General features: G+C 45.2%; 1 protein-coding gene across 5 annotated transcripts in view; it reads left to right on the forward strand.

Moving 5' to 3' along the window:
• The window catches only part of Tmem245 (transmembrane protein 245), an 83387-nt gene that overhangs the window by 18607 nt on the left and 43740 nt on the right, over nucleotides 1-21040 (forward strand). For 3 of the 5 annotated variants that reach the window (XR_005873964.1, XM_040738144.1, XM_040738151.1), the window contains exons 4-9: nucleotides 6088-6204; nucleotides 8365-8601; nucleotides 10327-10496; nucleotides 11464-11487; nucleotides 16357-16461; nucleotides 19210-19292. Coding sequence is in view for 4 of the 5 variants with exons in the window: in XM_040738144.1 (XP_040594078.1) it covers nucleotides 6088-6204; nucleotides 8365-8601; nucleotides 10327-10496; nucleotides 11464-11487; nucleotides 16357-16461; nucleotides 19210-19292 (736 nt within the window). In the remaining variant the exon portion in view is untranslated. The remainder of the gene's footprint in view (nucleotides 1-6087; nucleotides 6205-8364; nucleotides 8602-10326; nucleotides 10497-11463; nucleotides 11488-16356; nucleotides 16462-19209; nucleotides 19293-21040) is intronic. The other 2 variants (XM_040738149.1, XM_040738152.1) reach the window with 1 other exon arrangement.

Genomic DNA, 21040 nt, shown 5'->3' on the forward strand with positions numbered 1-21040 from the left:
CAGTGAAAGTGTCGGCGACTCACCCTCTTGCCCCAGCTGACTCAGCCCTGGTGTTGCTTCAGCTGCTTGGGAGAGCGTATGCCGTGAGTGAACAAGCTCGGTCCGTGAGGCTCAAATAGAAAAGAGGAGAACAAAGTCAGCTTCTCACTGCCCATCCCCTGACTCCCACTTACAGTGCTCTCAGCCTCGTCGGCCTGGAGGAGCCTGTCTGTTGCTCATACCCGGGGGTTCTGTGTGTTAGGAATAAAGAATAATGGGTTGGGACGGCAGGTGGCGGGTCCCCAGTTCTCCCTGGGGCCTCGAGGATCTCGGTCCTGCGACTGGTGATGGACAGCGGGCAGATGGGGAAACAGACGTGTAGACGTGACTCATGTTGAAAGTTTTGTTGCGGGGGAGGTAGGAAAATAGGGGAAGGAAAGAGAAAAGAGATAAAGAGACACAGACAGGACGGTGTGTGTGTGTGTGTGTGTGTGTGTGTGTGTGTGTGTGTGTGTGTGTGTGTGTGTGTGTGTGTGTGTGTGTGTGTGTGGACATTCTGCCCCTTCAGGGGAGCCACAGGAAAAGAGAACAGAAGTGGGTGGACTTTTTCGTTTAAAGAGCCAGGGTTCACACACACGCAGGCGGGTGAGAGGCGACCCCAGGTCTGCCTGGATCACAACACTGTGCACTAGAACCTGCTGGGAGGAAGGGTGTGTTTCCATGTTAGTGAGGGGAACAGAAGGCTTCTTTCTTACAGGTCACTGCAGGTTAGCGGGCGACCACGTATGCAGTACCTCATGCCAGCAGCAGGCATTTCTGGTTTCTCACTGCTGCTGCTCAGGGAGAACAGAGCAGACTAAGAAGCAGCTCCTTATTCATATTCGTATCAACTTGTGTTTTCTTATCAGCGTGGAGAAATTAATCTGCTCCTCATGGGCTTTGTTGCATCAACAGATTTTAATCCCATCTCATGTTTGGTTCCTTTGTTTTGGAGTCTGCGTTTCTGTCTCGACACTGGTCTTCTTTGGACTCTTAGCTCTCCCCATACTGACCCTGACCCTTCGTAGACGGATACTTGAAACCCTGAGAATGCTTCCCCACCCCCACCCCAGTCCTTGAGCCCAAGGTCATGCTCCCTTGTTTATAGGGCCTATTTTTAGCTGGTTTTTAAATCTCGTACCATGGCATCATTACCTAGAATCTCCTTCCTGGCATTCATCTGTCCAGACCTTGGGGTTTTGAAGTGCAGAAACATAGCACATAGATAGAGCTTACTGAAATGTGTGTCTGTTTGAGAGGAGAAGTTACCAGGTCTTGGGTCCAAAATTTTTCAAGTGCCTCCTGTTGGCTTTCTCTGTGCTCCTTTGCCACTCATGGGTGACCCACAATGCTGTTGCGTCGCTTTCACTGAATATTTACTGTGCGTTTTGTCGACACTAGCAAATTGAGTAGCTTCTCGCTGTGGTTCTGCTGGTTTTAGTTTTCAGATCTGTGTCTATGGTGTGCAGAATGCGACTTAACTCTGAAAGAAGGTATAGGCGTGTCTGCTAGGGAGGAGTCAGGGCCTAGCTGTGCTATTAACAAGTGACGGGATGGAAGCCGCAGAGGTGCTCTAGAAGCACTGGGAACCCCAGTGGCTCACGGGCACAGTTTGCCGTCAGTGGCCGTGCTTGGCGTTGATGATGGCTGAGATGGGCTGAGTGCCTCCTGCATGCCAGGAAAGCACCCAGAGCTCAGTCACCTGCAGAACAGGGTTCATGCGGAGCTCACTGTGCCCGTGAGGAGGCGGGGCTTGTCACCCCAGGCCTCCCCCACCACTGCCCACGGAGTAAGGACTTGGGTTCACGCCCAGGTGCCCTTGCTGCCTCCCCGGCCCTTGAATTATCCTTCCTCCACATATACAAACTGCTTCTTTCTACTCTCTGATCTCTGTCTTCCAGTTACCTGTCCACTCCTCTCATAGGCTCGCGTCCCGGCCTTCTAGACTCCTTGAAGCCCTTCAGAGAGCTTGCGGCTTTTTCTTTGCGGCTTTTTCTTTGTGGCTTTGTCTTTGGCTCACGTCTCTGCCACCACCGTTTACACTCCGTTCTTTCTCCTTTCCCCAGGACAGACTTGTTCCCCTCCTTTATGTGGCTGCTGTTGTTTACGTGAGCTACAGAATAGCGTGATCGAGTGTTCTTGAGAGACAACTCATATGGAAACTGTCTCCTGAGCTCCCAGAATGCTTAGGGGTCCCTCTTTTGTTTGTTTGTTTGTTTGTTGTTGTTGTTTTTTGAGACAGGGTTTTTCTGTGTAACCATGGCTGCTCTGGAACTCACTCTGTAGACCAGGCTGGCCCCTGCCTGCTTCTGCTTCCCAAGGGCTGGAGTGCTGGGATTAGAGGCACACGCCACCACTGCCCTTATTTAGGTTTTCATCCTTGTGCTCCCTCAAACATTCCACAGTATTTGACTTTACTTCCTATGTTGATTGTAACTGCTGGTTTTAGCATTGTGTTGGATTGAGTTCAGGGTCTTGAGGCCCATGTTAGTTAGCAAGTGGCCCAGACTCCTCTTACATGAGTAAATATAAGTCACTGTGGAAGCTGCTTTTTAGGATATCTCAAGTGAACCTCCTCTTACTACATTGCTTATTCAGGACCACTGACTGTTGTTTAGTTTAGAGGAGAGAGTACAGGCTTATTTTGTATCTTTTTCCCTCTGCTTTACTGTCCAAGGTTATTAGGTATCCCCACACTTTTTGTTTGTTTTTGTTTGTTTGGGGGTTCTTCCTGCAATATCTCTGCTGTAGTCAGTTTGTGAAACTTCTGTCTGCAGGTCTTAGTGAAATGTCAGTCTCCAAAATCTTCACCCTGGTGTTTTGCAGTTTCCTCTCAGAGATCTGTAGTCCTTGACAATCCCTGACAGTTGGATAATCTGGAGCAGTGGCACCTTTGGCTGCGATCTGTCTATCATTGTGTGAGCTCCTCTGAATCCAGCCACCTCCTGCTTCTGCAGACCTCGTCTATGTTTCCTCTATCCATCCTCCAGAAAAGCAAGAGTGATCTTAGTACATCTCAGAACTGGTCCCTTAGGTAAGGGCAGGAGGCAGCTGGGTGGGCTCTGACAGAGCAGTGGAGGGATGCTTGTCCTGAAGACACTGTCATGTGGCTCATGTCCCTGCTGCTGTCTTGACTGGAATATCACAGGACAGTTTTGAAAATGTTGCTTTTGTGAGATACTGAGCAAAAAGCCCCCAGGGGTCACCTCTTGGAGCTACACATGGGTCTGTATATATTTTACTGTATCAGCAGGGGGAGGTGGAGAATGCTGCCCTCCTTAGGATTCCAGTGCTTTTATTTATTTGTTGGATAAAGAGTAAAGCTCTTAAGATGATCTCTTTGCCTAATGTCATTTGGTATACTGGCTATAGCTGCTTATTCGGTCATGGTGTCACACTAGCTGACTGTGTTCTCAGTGCACTGACATTCTTTTGCTGTTGTTCTCAACGCCAGCTTCTTTCCATAGCCTTCCTGCTAGGTTCCTTCTATCCCGAGATTATTCTTGGCATTTGTTTGGTTAATTCCCTTTCCTCCCTTACAACATCAATTATATTTTCATTTCAAAGAGAACCCTTTCCTTGGAGCTGGAGAGATGGCTTAGAGACTAAGAGCACTGGCTGCTCTTCCAGAGGACCTATGTCAGTCAATTCCCAGCACCCACACAGTGGCTCACAACTGTTTGTAACTTCAGTCCCAGGAGATCTGACACCCTCTTTTGGCCCATGTGGGCATTGCATACGTGTAGTAAACATTGTAGGGAAAGCACCCATACATACCCAATTAAAAAAAATTTTTTTTAAAGAGAGAACCCTTCCCTTGTAAAGAGAAGCCTTCCTTGAGAGAAGCTTTCCTGCCAGCCTGGTTCTAGAGCCGCATCAGCCCCAAATAAACACACAGGAGGCTATATTAATTATGAAGCTGTTGGCGTTGCTTGTTTCTTACTGGCTAGCTCTGACTTAATATCCCATAATTGTTAATCTAAGTATTTCTCTTACTGGAGAGGTTTCCGGGCTTCCTACCCCATCTCGACTTCCCTGTGTTTCTCCTACCCAGAGTCCTCCTCAACTCCTAGTCCCACCTATCTTGGTTCCCTATTGGCCAACAGTGATTTATTGACAAATACACAGGACTTCCCCTATCATTCCCTGATTTTTCAGATTATTTCAGGTTCTTGCCCTAGGTAATAAAACACCTATTCCATGTGTAATAGTCTTAATTTGTCACTTACATTTTTATGTGGTTCTTTAATGCAGGCGTGTCTCTTCACTAGACTTTGGGAGCTGGGTTTTTGTCTTTATCCACAGCACACAGTACTGGTCAACAATGAGGTCATGACAGACATAAAGGTACCACCTTCCTCCTTCAATTGGTGCTTGCCTTACTTAGTACACAGTATATAGACTACTGTTGAAGGACTTGGGTGTATAGGCCAGGAGACTAATGTCTCAGCATAGACATGCAGCTTATGTCTTCTTCCCAAACTGTGAGTGAGAATTTTTCTCTGAGTGCCTTAGAATAGACTTCTCTCAGGGGAATTTATTGGAGGATGTGATGGGATTAAGCTGGGTGGTTCTGCATTTCAGTGGCTGCATTGACCACAGAGCCCCTCGAGGCTCTGACTCCTTATCTCAGGCAGATGGCCAGCCTTTAATGTGTAGGGTGTGTGGTGTTAATTGGAGCTAAAAATTCTTTGACCTCCTGGAGTTGTGTTTTATTTTCCATGATCGACAGACTTCTTTGTCTTCAGGCTTTCCAAAAGTAAGGCCCTGTCTGTGTGAGTGGCTGTGACTTAGTGATTGGAATGGCCAGTGTCCTTAAGTTGTAGAATCCACTGCAGCTGGTATGAGTAGGGGTACTCATTAGCATCTGGAAATTGTGATTAAGGTTTTTTGTTTGCTTTGTTTTGTCTTTCAAGACATGGTTTCTCTGTGGCTTTCGAGTCCATTCTGGAACTCGCTCTGTAGACCAGGCTGGACTCGAACTCACAGAGATCCGCCTGCCTCTGCCTCCCGAGTGCTGGGAGTAAAGGTGTGCACCACCAACGCCCGGGTTGTGCTTAAGTATTTTTAGGAAGCCAAATGCTGACTGGTGCCTCTGGCATAGATGGAAGCAATGCAGTCAGGGGAGGTGTTCAGCAACCACAGAGTGTTTTGGACAGAAGGCCATGCCTCTGCTGCTTGCCGTTCGTTAACTTAGACATCAGGCTTGAGAAACTCTGGAGCTTTCACCAAGTTGCTGCAGAAAAATCGCAGGCCTGTAGAGTGTTTGTTGTGGGAGCTGTGCTGCTTCCAGATTACAGTGTATCACTCTGTTGCTGAATCGTGCACAGGCATACTTGCTTACTTGCTTAGTGGAAAATGCTTTGCACATGACATGCTGGCTCCTGAGGGAGTCTTGAGAAGTAAAGTATACTACACCCCAGTGCTGTATGAGCTAGTCTGCCCTGTCTGCATAGCCTGTCAAGAGACTGACCATCAAAGACATACCTCATTTGCTGGTAGATGCTTGATTTGAATCCAGTGCAACTAATATACTTTGGTATCATCCAACAGATGCTGTTTTAGATTTCCCAATGGTGGATTTTGCCTTTGTTGAATTTTGTACTCTGTAGATGTGTGTTTTTGCACAATATCCAGCCGTGTATTTACAGATTCATTTATGTTACATCATTACTGTGAACATTAAATTTTGCCTGTCCTATACTGTATTAGAACTAATAGTACAAAATGGTATAAGACATTTTAACTGGGTGTGAATGTTTTCCAGCATAGAAGTGTGCATTAGAACCATCTGGTAAAGTTATTAAAAGATGAAAGCCCAGCATTTTGAATTTATTTGTTTAGGCAAAGTGTCTGACATACTTCACCATCATTGGGATTTCAAATGAACAAGACACAGTTTTCAGGGACTTGCAGCTGACAATTTTGAAGTATTCTTTCTGAGAAATCACGATTTTGGCTTATTGCTATTGAAAATAGTTTTGGTTTAAGTTGACTTTTGTTTTTATTTCCATAAAGGATTAAAAAAATGCGTTTCTTCCTCCCCACCCCCACCCCCACCCCTTTCAGGGGCAGAATTACCAGGACAAGTGATCTCCATGGCGGCTTCTACACTTGCAAACTTGGCCATCTCCATCACAGGGTATGAGTCAAGCGGCGAAGACCAGCCCTCCCCTCAGCCTGCAGGTGACTGATGCCATGGAGCTGCTCGGAATACTCTAGAAAATGAAATGCAAGTAGGGTAGAGTGAAGGAGGAGGCCGGCAGTCCAAAATGGGGCTCGGGCTTGTGCTCCTCCACTGTGTTTACAGTGTCCTTTTCCTGTGAGTGTGTGTGTGTGTGAGAGTGAGTGTGTGCATGTGAGTATGTGTGCATGGAGTGTGTGTGAGTGTGCATACGTGTGTGTGTGTTTCTCATGCTTCTGATGGTTTACCTTTTTGGGTTTCCTATTCTGATTCTTTCCCTTGCCTCTTTAAGAGACTCTTCTTATGTCTTGTACTATACTATTTATCTCTCCGTAGTGTCCCATTGACCATCCATAGTTCTACCCCAACTCTGTGCTCTCCTTATCTTGTTTTTTTATTTTGTGTTCCTTTTCCAGCAGCCAGTTTTACGTTGCCTTCCTTCTTCCTTCCTTCCTTTCTTTCAAAAGGTTTATTTATTTATTTATTATATATACAGTGTTCTGCCTGCATGACAGAAGAGGGCACCCGATCTCATTACAAATGGTTGTGAGCCACAATGGGGTTGCTGGGAATTGAACTCAGGACCTCTGGAAGAGCGGCCAATGCTCCTAACTTCTGAGCCATCTCTCCAGCCCCTTACGTGGTTTTATTTTGTACTATTTTTTTTAATGTGTTTTCTTCCCTTCCTAACTCCCTGTCTATAGTGGGGTGTTTTTCTTTTCTACATTTTTATGCATTTTTTAACCCCCTCTGGCATTCTTTTTGTTGTCTCAGAGCACAAGTACAATTTGAATGCCTTATGTTGTATATATTTACTGGCTTCCCAAAGCAGGTCCTCTGGTTGCTCTGTAGGGCCTGGCTTCTGTGAGGTCCATCTGGTATATTCATACCAGGTTTGGAACCAAAACTTACCATACCATACCATACCATACCATACCATACCATACCATACTATTTACAGAGTTCAGGAGAGTATAAGTGATGATGGCAATAACGTTATCTGAAAAAGAGGTCTAATATTTTTATTCTATATGCTTACAAGATGAACAGGGATAGAAGCTGTTCATGGGAACATGGCTCACTTCCAGGAGAGGTTTTCCTTTTACTGTCCTTAAATATCTCACCTGTGCCCATCCCCTGTCCCCGCCCCTTTGGGCGTGGACAGTATTGTGGATCTCACCCCTACACGTAAGTGTGTTCCAGTTTGTGCTAAGACGCTTACTAGTGCCAGGGATAATTAGAGGTGGAGAATATTACAGCAACCCCCCCCTTTTGTAGTAGTGTGTGTGGTCAGTAAATGTGTGTGTGTTGTGTCTGTTCACAGTGTATGCATGTGTGTAGACCGGAGTTCCACGCCAGGGTTTTCCTCAGTCACTGTTCAGTTTTTGGAGTGAAGTCTTTCATGGCACCTGGAGCTTACCATTAGACTTGGTTTGCTTGCCAGCGAGCTCCAGAGGTCTCCCTGTCCCTACTTTCCCAGCACTGGGATTGCAGACTCGTACTGTAGCCCATCTCTGTGGGCGAGGGGGATCTGAATCCAGGTAGTTGTGCTCGTGTGCCAAGCCCTTTACTAGTTGGACCATCCTCCTGTCCCCCTGCAGAGCAAGCGCTTATTGAAAAACTAACTTAGTGCGTGTGTTAAGGAAGGCATAGTTTAGGAGAAAGCCATTCAGTAATAGAAACACACACCGCTATTCTTATCATGAAACCGTGTTTCCAAAGCAGAGGCAGTTGACGCTCAGGTTATAGAGTTACTCTTCTGCTGGCATTTATCATTACCACTGACCTGGAGTTTCCAGATCAAACAGGCAGAGCAAAGTCAAACGAAAGCAGGTTATCACCAGCGTCACTGTTAACCCTGACCCATGAGAACAGACAGACACACGCAGGCAAAACATCCATACAAACACGATAAAAAGGAACCTCAAAAAGTACTCAGCTCATGTGGAATAAAAGGAGAACATTTGCTGTCTCCCAGAAAGTCTGACTTGCCTAGATTAAAACCCTGCTGACAGTAGTCTGCACAAGTTTGTCTCAGTGCAAATCCTCAGTTTCTTGAACTGGATGTAACCCTGCTACACACACCCGTGAAGTACATTTCACGCTGTTCTTTTCTCATGTGGCCTAAGACAGGGCGTGACTTATGTCTTTGCCTTTTTCAGAGCCCACGGACAGGGGAGAGCTCCCCCCAGCACTGTCCGCTTCCTCTCCATCCTCTTCTCGGTCCTCACCTTCCTCTCCTTCGCCCACTCTGGGCAGACAGAGGTCTGAGGTGGGGACGTTTCTCCGAAAGAAGAAAGCGAGTGACATCTACTTCGTGTCTCTCGTGTGGGCCATCATTGCTGTCCAGCTCTGGCTGAACCTGTGGATCGTGCAGCTGCTGCCGGTGCCTGTTGCAGGTTGTTATTTGGTTAAGTATGGTTTTATCTCGTTGCCAAAGACGTTTTTCCTCCTTTCTTGCAGTGGGGTTTTAGTATTTGATAGAATTTTGTTGCCATCTTACTTAAAGTAGTTGTATGTTTGTATTTAGATCATGAGAAAAACACTTATTTTTATTTTATGTGTATGAGTGTCTGAATATGTGTGCCCGTAGAGGTCAAAAAAGGGTTTTAGATTCTCTGGAACCTGAGTTTCCGACAGTTTGAGCCACACATACCCAAGTCCTCTGCAAGAACCATAGAGAATTGCGGGACAGCCAGGAATACATAGAGAGACCCTGTTTCAAAACCAGTTAAAAAAGAAAAAAACCTAATGAAGGAATTTTTGAACTGTTAGGTCACACTGACTGTTTTACTTTCCTATTGCCATGACAAAACACGATGACTAAGGCAGCTTATAAAAGAGAACATTAATTAGAGGCTCATCATCGTTTCAGAGGACCTGAGTCCATGACCTTCACGGTGGGAAACGTGACAGCAGGCAGGCAGGCGTGGAGCTGGAGTAGTAGCTGAGAGCTTACATGTTGAGACAATGGCCATGAGGCAAAGCTCTCTCTAGAGAGGCAGAGACAGGCAGGGGGCAGGCACGCACACACGAACATTCAGTGTGCACTCTGGGACAAGCATGGACTTTTGAAACCTTAAAGCCTACGACTAGTGTCTGCTTCCTCCAGCAAGGCCACACCTCTTAATCCTTCCCAAACAGTTCCACTAACTTGGGCCCAAGCATCCATACATATGAACCACATTGACCCTGCAAATTACAAGGTTGGGGTTAAGAATATTGGTCCCAGGAGTTAGAGACATTATAGTGGAAAGAAACAGTTACCTAAATCCTCCCTCTCTAATGAGTAACCCTTCTTCTGGCCTCTTCCTAGTTGGGTGTAATAGTTGGTCTCTCTGTTGAAGAGAGAGGCCACTCTGTTCAGATGCACAGAGCAACAGCATGTGAGGAAACGGGTACAGCTGAAGATATACTCTGCAGTGATGCAGAGTCCTTGGGGCTCAGCTTTTCTTAGGCGGACAGGGGGAAACTATGAAAGCCCTAGTAGTTCATGATGTTTGTAGGCTGGACAGTGAGCCCTGACTCACCCTGCGATTCAGTTCCAAAGTCAGGATGATGTTTGGTTAGTGGGGCTTACTTGGAAGTATGCCTGGCGTGGTGGTTTGGATAGGAATGGCACCCATAGATTCCTGTGTTTGAATGCATGGCCCACAGGGAGTGACGCTACTGGGTGTGGCCTTGTTGGAGCGGGTGTGGCATCGTTGGAGGAAGTGTGTCACTGGGGGCGGACTTCGAGGTCTCAGGAGCTCATGCCATATCTCGTGAGTCTCGGCCTCTTCCTGTGGCTTCAAAGATGTAGAGCTCTCAGCTCCTCCTCCAGCACCGTTCCTGCCTGCACACCACCGTGCTTCCCACCAAGACAGTAATGCAGTCAGCCTCTGAAGCCCTAAGCCGAACCCAGTGAAATGTTTTCCTTTGTGAGAGTTGCTGTGGTCGTGGTGTCTCTTCCCAGTAAGAGAAAACCTAAGACACCTGTCCGGTCCCTTCTGTTTAAATACCTGGGATCCTCCCCGTTCCTTTTTTTACATGGTCTTGTTTTAGTGCTGGCTCTACTGTTTAGAATGGAGGCTAAGGAACTTTTTCATGTTCTCCCTTGACATGTGCTTGTATCTCCTCTGTAGCCTGGATAATCAAAAAGCTCGTGATTCACTTTGGAGTGGTGGGCTTCCTGGAGAAACGCTGCCTCGTGTGGTGGCAGGTTATCGAGTGCTTCCTGAAGGAGCGGCAGAAGGCCTTAGCGCCATGGCCGATTATCGGGCTTGGAAAGTTCTTGCTGAAAGTCGATACCAAGGTATTGTATGGTTGACTACGTCAGTGGATTTTATGCGTTCCATTTCACAACGTGTGGTTGATCGTGTACTTCAAAGCTAGTTCTCCATGAAAATGTGAGGCTTAGAATTGTGGTTCACATGAGGATTGGGTGGACTGAAATGGGACACAATGGTGGTTATTTTTCTTATGAAGGAGTGAGCACCTAGACTGACTTCTTTTGATGAGGACCAGAATGTAATCCAGACAGCTGACATAACTTGGTTACGATTAGGCAATGAGACAGTGGCTCAGGGTGGATTTTTTTTTTTTATGAGTGATTCTTGTATGTTAGATACTGTGCTGAGTTAAGGAAAACTTAACCAGTCATGGACCCCCAGAGACAGAGGCTCGACTGACTGCCAAGAGGTGGTGATTTCTGAGAACTTAGTGGCGAAACTGGCTAAAGGACATGGGATCTAGATCCACACTCCACCTTTGGCTCCCACTTTGGGTATTTAGTAGCCCTGTGACCTTGGACAGATGGCTGGCTTGAGTTCTCTGTGCCTTGGTTTCATTATCAATGAAATGGGTGTAACAGCACTTACCCCATAATATGGTTGTGTGTACTGAGTTCATATGGGCAAGATCTTATGTGTCTGGTGTATTGGGTGCTAGCTGTGACTACAGCTTGTATAGAGAAGTATCTGTGACACAGTGGTAGGAAGGGGAAGCCAGCAGAGCAAGCTGACAGGCACAGGCAGGTGCTTAGTAGGTAGAGGGCTGGCTGGGCATAGGCTCTGCAGGGTAGGTGTTACAGCGACACCTGTGGTTGTCATTTCAGCCACCCCGATTGTAACATTGTGTTAAGCTCTGTAATGCACTTTCTTCCTCTCCTTTCCCGACAGCTTCCTCCCTGCTCTTAGAGACTTTCTCTCCATACTGTTGTTGCCTTCTCTAATGATATCCCACTGTTCTTATCTTCTCTCTCACTTTCCCCTGTCCTCCAGCTCTGGCACTGGCTAAATAAGAAGGTAATAAGCTTGTGGGTGTGGTTTTCCACTACTGAATTTTACACCTTGTCCCAACCCCTCAGCACCTCCTTTGTCATTCTGTGTTTCTGTCCCTGTGTCACACTAAGATTTGTTTTAAAATTCTAACTATAAGCTATGGAAGGTCGTGAAATATGAATTCTGCCATATAGCCATTTACTAAATTCTCCGCAAAGCTCTCAGGATGTGAATGGGCCCCTTTGTTCAAGTATTTATGAAGTTGTGTCTTACAGCCCTTCTGTCCGTAGAATTGATTTCCCTGACGTTTCTCTTTATGTGGCGACTTTGGTCTCTTTCTTCTTCTTTTTTCTTTGAGTCAAGGTCTTGCTCTGTAGTCCAGGCTGGCTTCTATCCTCCTGCCTCAGCCTCATAAGGGTTAGTATTGTGGTCATCTACCACCATCCCAGCTCGTAGATTCCTTTGATTTGTGAAACACATTGAGGAATAGTTACAGTAGAAGAAAGAAAAACTTTATTACTACTTTTTCTATAAACGACACATAATTTTTTAAAACTGACAAATCTGTAAAACACTTGTGGAATTTGTCTTTTTTTTTTTTTTTACAAACATTAATTGCCTTAGCTTGACCTCTATCATTGTGATAAAACACAACTTGGAGAGGAAAGAGTTTACTTCAGCTTACACGTCTCAGTAACAGTCCATCATGGAGGAATACTGCTTACTGGCCTGCTTTTTTTTGTAACCCAAGACCACCTGCCCAGGAGTGGCACCACTCACAGTGGGCGGGGCCCTCCCACATCAGTAGCCAATCAAGAGAATGCTCCATAGGCCTGACCACAGGTCAGTCTGGTGGGGACATTTTCTCAGTTGAAGTTCCTTCTCAGATGACTCTTGAGTCAAGGGGACAGAAATTAACTACGACTCTAATATCCCAGAGACAGGTTATCTTTTTAAAATTGTTTTTATTTTTATTTAAGCGACCTGTATCCATGGCCTATGACATCTAATTTTGTGTTTTATGAGTCCTGACGTTTGTCTGTAGGAACTGCTTTCCATGATTGGTATGACATTGTGATAGACACATTTCATGTAAATTTCTAAGGTCTACCTACATATATGAGGAATACTGTGCCTCTGACATTTACTCAAGATAGAGCAGTGTTTGACTGACTTTCGAATCCCTAGGACAGGTTTGCAAAAGATGGCAATTATGCATGTGTGTCCTGTTTAAACACAAGCAAGACTTAGGTTCAGTAAAAACAATGTAGCAAACTTTAAAGACGTGGGAGTAGATCAAAGTCGCATTTTGATTTTCAGTGTTTACTTATTTATTCACATTTGCTAATTAATTCAGCATTTGATTTTGTGGTGCTGAGAGTCAGATTCAGGCCTTGAGCATGGCAAGCTGTCATACACTGCTAGGCCCAGATTTTTGTACTTTTAAATATGGGGATTAAAATTTGCTCCCCCATCCCATTGAAGTGAAGATATGGAAGACTTGACAACACCCAAGGTTCTTAAACTGGATTGCAAGTAAGCAGTGTAAAATACTTTGTCTACTTCATCCTACATTTATGTGGTAGAGTAACTCCCTCATTCCCTATGAACTTAGTGTCAGGAGGTAGATATAATATCTGTCTGTCTGTCTGTATTTATCTAGAATTCTAGATAGAGAGAATTTTAAGAGAGAGTATAACACACATTTTGTTAACTTTAATCAAAGTAAAGTGATTGTTTATGTTTCCCCAGTTGGTATGTATTGAAATGAATTGTCCTCATGATTAAGGTAGAGAAAAGAATTAAATTCATTAAGTTTAATTTGTTCTACACTCAGTGGACTAAATGAGTTTTGAAACCCAATTTATGAGCCTAACATATAGCTGAAAAGCAGAGTTAGTTTTAAAGGATTCCTAAGGGAGAAAGTAACTGCTGTCATTCATTTTGTGTAGCGTGTACAAAGCATTGGGGTGTTCTTGTGATTCAGTTGGTACATTTTTGCTCTAGAGAAATGCACAAGGCTTATGGTACTTTCTTGTTGTTGGTTTTTTGAGACAGGGTTTCTCTGTGTAGCTCTGGCTGTCCAGAACCTCTCTCAGTTGACTAAGCTGACCTGGAACTCACAGAGATCCGCCTGCCTCCACCTCCCAAGTTCTGGGATTAAAAGCATGAGCCACTACCACCTGGCTGTGATACTTTCTTAATAGCTTGATAAACAAAGCCAGTGGTCTCAGAAGTTTTAGAGTAGGGCTTAGTGTAATTAAGTTTTAAAAAATGCATTCCCTGTTCATATTTGAAATATTTAGCATGCCATTTTGAAACGGATCCTCTTTTAAAAACAAAACTTTAAAGGTTATTATTGGTCATCACCTAGAAAGACTGCAGCAATTCATAGAGACCCCATGTGTTCCACAGCCCAGCAGTGACGGTGACAGTTGGGTTGGCTTTGCTCATTGTGAGCATGGAAAGAAGGTGCCTGGCATTCCTTTAGAGACCCCAGCTTCCTCTGTCCCTGTTTCTCTCTGCTTTTGTTCACTCAGGCTCTCAGCAAGTTGTATCTTTTCCTCTATCCACGTTCACTGTCCTGAATGTTTGTTTGAAAAGTGTGTGGGTGTTTTACCTGTATTATGTCCGTCCGTCCGTCCATCTGTCTATATGTCTGTCTGTTTATATGTCTATATGTGCACTGTGTACATGTCTGGCTGGTGCCCCCAGAAATCAGAAGAGAGCATCAGATCCACTGACACTGGAGTCAAAGACAGTTGAGCTGCCATGGGGGTGCTGGGAACTGGGCAGGGTCCTCTTCAGAGCACCCTTTAGTATGGAGGCTGGAGAGAACAAGAGTCTCCCAAGTCTTTAGCAAGTACTTTGTACTTAATCGCTGACAGAACTGGAGTTGGGAAGATTCTACTCTATCTTAAAACCATAAAGTCTGATTTTATAATTCTGGTGGGCATATTTCTGGAGTCCCGTGGTTTGTATGTTAATGACACCTGATAGGAAGTTAGGGCTCCATGCTTTCCCAGTAGATTGTTTTCATTTAGAAGTAGGCTTTTAAGGATGCTTCTTCCTACATTACCTTCAGAAACTGTTATCCCTGGAAACAAATCTGGCTGTAACTCTGAATTACTTTGTGTTTGTTATACAAGCTGTACTCCTGGTTTCCTGGGTTTTGGAACTGTAGAAAGAGGAACAAGGCAGCCCTTTCCTTGTGGGGCAACCTCAGGAGGTCTAGAGCCCAGCTGCTTCCTGATGGCAAAAACTTCTCGGTTCATTGATTTAGAACTTACCTCAGAGTAAGACACCTGACCTTCCATACCTTAGAAACCTGTCCTTCCCTTTTTTATTTAACTTCTGCATTGTCTCTGATGCTTCGGCATGCATTGAAGCTTAACTCTCCTGTTTGAAACTCTGAGTGTCAACATTAGAGATTATTAACGTTTTGTGTCTGAGTTCACTTTGGCACACATTGAAGGGCAGCGTCCTTCGTGGAAGATGTATGAAGAGTTCAACTTTTGAAGAAAATAAACTTGTAAAACTTGAGGTGTTTTTTTAAAAAGGAAAATGTTGCTTTTCGGTATCTTAACTCACTGTGTAGAGAGCATAATTTCAATTTAAATTAGGAAAACTTAGCGGTGTTACAGCTCATGCTTGGGTTGAAGGGTGCAGTATGGCACATTAGCAGTGCTGATCTAATTAAGTCTGATTTGAATTTTAAATGGTGGCTTTGCATGGCAGGAAGTGTGGAGGTCTATCTTTGTTGCAGTCCTGAAAGCAAAAAGGGCTTAAGATGTAGGATTATTGGGGTCGTAAAAGGTGAGAGAAGTTCTAGCAGAGACGGAATATCAAATACCATTTTAAGGAGAGCATAATTTTAATTACTGGTTAAAAACAGCTGCTATGTTGAGGATGCATGTACTTCACTGAGTTAGAATCAAGCTGTAAAGCTTACGTTTTCAATAGACTAGAAACTTCTAGTGGAATAGCAGACCTTTAAAATCATTTTATTGTGAAATACCTAAAGTCAGAAAGTCCCGGGGTTGTCAGTTTGGTGCAGTGGGTAAAGGGACTTCAGTCTGTGAAAGCCACGTGACGGGAGGAGAGAACCTGCTCAGGCAGATTGTCCGCTCATCTCCAGACTCGTGCCCGGACACCTGTGTGCACCCCACCCCCCACTGAATAAACGCATGCACTTAACTTACGTTAATTTAAAAGCATTTGTGACACATTCGTTTTAAAAAAAACAAAACAAAAAACGGTTATCTACTGTCCACCCCATTAGAACTGCATCCACCTCCCCAAACCTGGTACCCGGGAGCCGTTACTCTTGAACCCGCTATTGCCTTTACATGCGTGCATCACCGGTTACCGTCGTTATCATCCTGCTGTGGTGAACGTAAAATGCATTTGGAATTTATTGCTGACTTTGCTCCTGTTTCTTGTGTAGTTTAGGAGACGACCGTTACAAGGGCACACACATTCTCTGAAGCCGTCTGTCTGTGCTGGCTAAGTGAAAATAGAGCTTCATGAGACCTAAGGTCAACTGATGGGCTGTCATCGTCGAGTTTAGAACGTAGTTACAGGTCTTGGAATTAGAGACCGAAGTGTAGGGGTAGCGCAGTAAGAGCTCGGGGTGCACCTGGGCGGTGTTCTGGCTGGCTGCCTTCTCACAGCCATGACAGTAATGAACTCTCCACATCGCAGCAGCAGCGAGCGTTGTTAGTTAATTTTCTGAAGTTACCCTGCTTATAGCTCTTACCGCTTTAACCAGTGTGCTGTAGTTTGCTTTGCAATGCTGAATATCCTGTATTTGTGATATTTGAATACGTACACGTGTTTATTAAGTAATACTTTGGAGATGAGTAATCCTATTTTTTTTCCATTTCCATGCAGATGATCATCTGGCTGGAGAAGATGTTAGATAAAATTATTAGCATCTTCATCATATTCTTGCTAGTAATAGGAACCCTTCTTTTAGCCCTTCTCCTGACTGCCAAGGTAAAGTACAGCAACCGGTTATCTTGTTACAGCAGAGGCCTTGTTGTTAGGACTGCATGCAGCAGAAGCAACTGGAAAGTGTTATTTGGCTTATCACAAGTACCTCTACCCACTAAAGCATTTCCGTTTTGTACATTGATAATTTTGCTATGAGTCTGCCTAGCATGCTTCTTTTTACATCTCTTTTGCACACACTTTATTTTGTCACCAAGTTTCCAAGAAAAAAAATGCCGTTTAAAAAAAAAAAAGAATCCTGAAAATAACCCTCCCACCCCTAGGCTGTCTGCCTTAAACCTAAGAGGCTTCTGAACTAGTCTCATGACTGTAATACAGTTAGTACAGTGTCCCCTCCTTCCTTATCTCCTGGGGGTCTGGTCTTGGTGCTCTCTCCTGGCACAGCAGGGGCAGGCCCAACTCCTGCCTCAGTCTTGAGTCTCTGCAAGTTGAGTCTCCGTGAGCGAGGGAGCGGGTGGTGTGCCTGCCTGCTTCCCTCCCTCCTGCCCCTGCCCTTCCGTCCTGTGGGGTGCTTGTGTCTGGTGCGGTTCCGCACGCCTGTTCTTGTCCTTGGCGCCTGTCCTTTTGGTGTCTGTTTTGATAATGCTGTCCTCTTCGGTGGCATGGCCACCATTGTCCTTAAGACAGACCCACAGGAGACCCCCCAGAAGTCTGTGACCACTCAGCTTCCTTCATGGGGTGGGGGAGAGGTCTTACTAGCCACACATGGCAACTCAACAGAGGGGCTCTGTGTCTTTGCCTTTCGGGTTCCTCCAGTGTAAGTTTCGTTTCCTGTTTCCGTCTTATAGAGAAAGGGATTTCCCAAAGCACAGCAGCGTTTTATCTTCCCGGGAGGCGTGCTTTGCAGAGGGGTCGTTTTTCAACCCTCTTTCAAGTGCGTTCGACCTCTGTCTGTCCGGAATCTACGCGTGATTCCACTTCCAGATTTCGGTGCTCTGTTTTCACAAGATTGTGACGCAGACCCGAGGCCGCGGGTGTCTCACAGTCCTGCAGGGACTCTTAGTGACTGTCACCAGTGGGCGACCCAGTGGCATCAGGCTGCTGAAGTGCTGCCTTGCGCTTACCGCGGGCTGTCTACTCGGGAGCTGTAGTCCTCAGTCAGATCCACTGTGTTCTGATTGCTTTTGCTTTCGCCCCTGACGACCCACTCTGTTAGCATTTCCATCTCTTCTGTGCTGTCCCTGTCCGCTCTTTAGGAGCGGTCACATGTCGTCACTTCATGTACACTGCGTAGACCTGAGCCCGTTCTGTGTCTTTGTCCCATTTTGCCTGGGTTGCTGTCATGCAGTCCTCCGGTACTTTTCAGAGAGAGAGTCCTGTCTGTTGGCTGACTCACTTCTCTGCCCCTTTGTTCTTCTCTCTCTGCGTGGGGTCTCCCCGTCTCGGATGTGCCCATCTGTCAAGTTCTTTATTCTGGGCTGCAGGGAGTTTTTGCTTCCCTCAGCTTCATTCACGGGTACCGAACCATTTCTTTCTCATCTGCTATTTAAGTGGACTGAACTTTTGAGGTATCTGGCTTATTTTCCTTTAATAAAGGAATTGTTTTTATGGATTACCAAGAGTCTCCACTTGAGTGTCTAGTAGGTGCCTCAAATGCCACATCAGAAACCGTTCTTCTCATAGCCTTTCTGTTCTAGTAAGTGTCAACTCCAGTTCTTTCAGCTCAAGGAAGGCCTTCAGGGTCAGTCTTGAGTATACCTTATGTTTTGAGTACTCATCTAGTTTGTCAGAAAATCCCTCTGGTTTTGACTTTGCCAATATATCACATGGACAACTGTAGACTGAAGGTGTCTTGTAATTTCCTGTCCACAGAGAACAGTATCAAGTTCTTATCAATGCCACTTAAAGCCTTTGGAGAATGAGCAGCTAGGTAATCCCTAGAGTCATGTTGACTTTGAATTGTTCTGCAGCGGAACTGCGTCTTCTTCTGAAGGAGTTGTTCAGTCGTTGTGAAGATACAGCATGACCAAGGCAACTCTTACAAAGGAAAGCATTTAATTGGGGGCTTGATTACAGTTTCAGAGGCGTAGTCCATTGTCGTTATGGTAGCCTGCAGGCAGACGTGGTGCTGGAGCCGTAGCTGAGAGTTTACATCCTGATCCACAGGTAGCAGGAAGACAACCTAAGTCTGCTGTGGATCTTTGAAACCCCAAAGCCCGCCCCCCAGTGATACACTTCCTTTAACAAGGCCACACCTCTTTTTAATCCTTCCCAAGCAGTGCCACTCCCTGATGACCAAGCACTTAAACGTGTGAGCCTATGGGCCCATTCTTACTCAGACCACCACAGCAAGGCAAATTCAGTGTCAGTTCTTGGTGGCTTTTCTGCTTGTAGAACCACAAAAAGCCATACCAGAGATTTGTCTGTCTGTGTATCTCACCCTGCATGGCTGCTGTATTAGCGCAGCTTTGGTATTGCGTATGAAGATGCATAAGCACGCACATAATCTGTCCATAGGTATATATGCGTGAACTAGATGTTTATGTCTATGGGTTAAGTATTTGGATTTTTTTTTAAAGGCAGATTGTTGAGCTTCTTGAAGGCATGGGAAGTATATATGTATTTCTTTCAGTTTCAGTCATAGGACATTATATATAACAGCTTGTAAGTGCCCACCTCTAAGTTAATAAAAACCACGATATATAATTACTTGATCTTAGAAGAGTAGAAAAAGACATTTTTAATTAGGTTTATTACTTACTGATTTTTTTTCTCTTTTTACCCATATTACAGGTACATCAAGAAAGTGTACACATGATTGAAGTCACAAGTAATCTGATTAATGAAACGGTAGCAAATCACCCAGAGTGGGCAAAGTAAGAATACTGTTTGGAAAAAAGATACACTTGGGTGACCAAGTTTCATTATCCTTGTGCATGGAACAGTGTTCATTGATGTAGCTGCATTGGAAGAGAAGAGAAACGGTTTGCCAAAGCTTTGATAAAGGAATAATGTAGGGAGTAGGAGCTTAAGATTAGGGACAGCACCGGGCGGTGGTGGCGCACGCCTTTAATCCCAGCACTCAGGAGGCAGAGGCAGGCGGATCTCTGTGAGTTCGAGGCTGGGCTAGACCGACAGCCTCGAAAACAATACAGAGAAACCCTGTCTCGTAAAAACCAAAAAAAAAAGAAAAAAAAGAAAAAAAGATTAGGGACAGCTTCTGATATTACTCTGAGGATCGGACTGACCTAACACTCGAGATACTCTTGCCTCAGACTCCCAAATAATGAGATTGCAGGTACATTTCCTCATGCCTGGCTTTCCCTTCTAATTTATTGACATTTCCTGTTATTTTTATTCTTCTTATGAAAGAACATTTTTTCTAGACATCTTGGCATTTGTGGCTAATGACAGCAATCATCTTTTTGGTATGATCACCTTACATACACATCCACGAAGCTGCTAAGAATTGAGGCTTTAGGGGCTGGAGAGATGACTTAGAGGTTAAGAGCACTGAGTGCTCTTCCAGAGGACCTGGGTTCAATTCCCAGCACCCACATGGTGGCTCACAACTATCTGTAGTGAGATCTGGTGCTCTCTTCTAATAAATATATATTAAAAAAAAACAGAGAATTGAAATTGAGGCTGTAGACTGTAATAGTGTGCTGACCCTTTTCCATGTGCCGGCTTGGTAGGACGCATCATATTTGAGCCTCAGGAAAATAAACTCATAGGTATTATTGCTTGGGCCTTTCAGTGTGAATCATGGATAATTGAAGCCCGAACTATTAAATTTACGAATGTCAGTATCTGGCATATAACACGGATGGGCAGTCTGCGGAATATACAACATGCTTCTGAAAGTGTTTTATATATTATATGGAAATACTTTTGGAAGGCAGTGCGTATATGAAAAGGCTTCTTGATTAAGGTGTATTGTGCAGCCTACTTAGCTGTGAGGGCCTGGGGAGGTTTTTACTGTAAAAGAAGTGACGCCTAAGACTGCAGTTCTCAGCGAGGCTGAAGCTTTGTGAGGAGACTCTGTGTCAAACGATCAGCGGGTGTAAGACGAACTTGTCCGCCCTCTTAATCCCGGGTTCTTCCTCGGTTCTGCACTCCCTTAGCCTGCCTCTGCCTCCCGAGTGCTGGGATTAAAGGCATGTGCCACCAACACTCGGCATGTTCTGAATCTTGTCAGATGCTGGAATATCTCTGTGCTTCAGAACGTGTCCTCTGGGCTGACTAGGCAGGTGTCTTAGTCAGGGTTTCTATTGCTGTGGAGAGACGCCAGGACCTCGGAAACTCGTATAAAGGGAAACATTTCTTTGGGGTGCCTTCGCCTTCTTGTAGTCTCAGAGGTTCAGTCCGTCATCATCATGACGGGGAGCATGGCGGCATAGCGCTGGAGTTGAGATAGCCGCATCGCAGGCAGCAGGAAGTCAACTGACTGTCACACTGAGAGTAGCTTGAGCAAAAGAGACCCCGAAGCCTGCCCTCATAGTGACACACTTCCTCCAACAAGGCCACGCCTCCTAATAGTGCCATTCCCTTTGGGGGCCATTTTTTTTCCCCAAATCACCACATTCTATTCCCTGGCCCCTAAAGGCTTTTGGCCATATCATTG

The sequence above is a fragment of the Mesocricetus auratus genome, unplaced genomic scaffold, assembly GCF_017639785.1.
Source record: "Mesocricetus auratus isolate SY011 unplaced genomic scaffold, BCM_Maur_2.0 Super-Scaffold_6730, whole genome shotgun sequence".
Lineage (NCBI taxonomy): Eukaryota > Metazoa > Chordata > Mammalia > Rodentia > Cricetidae > Mesocricetus > Mesocricetus auratus.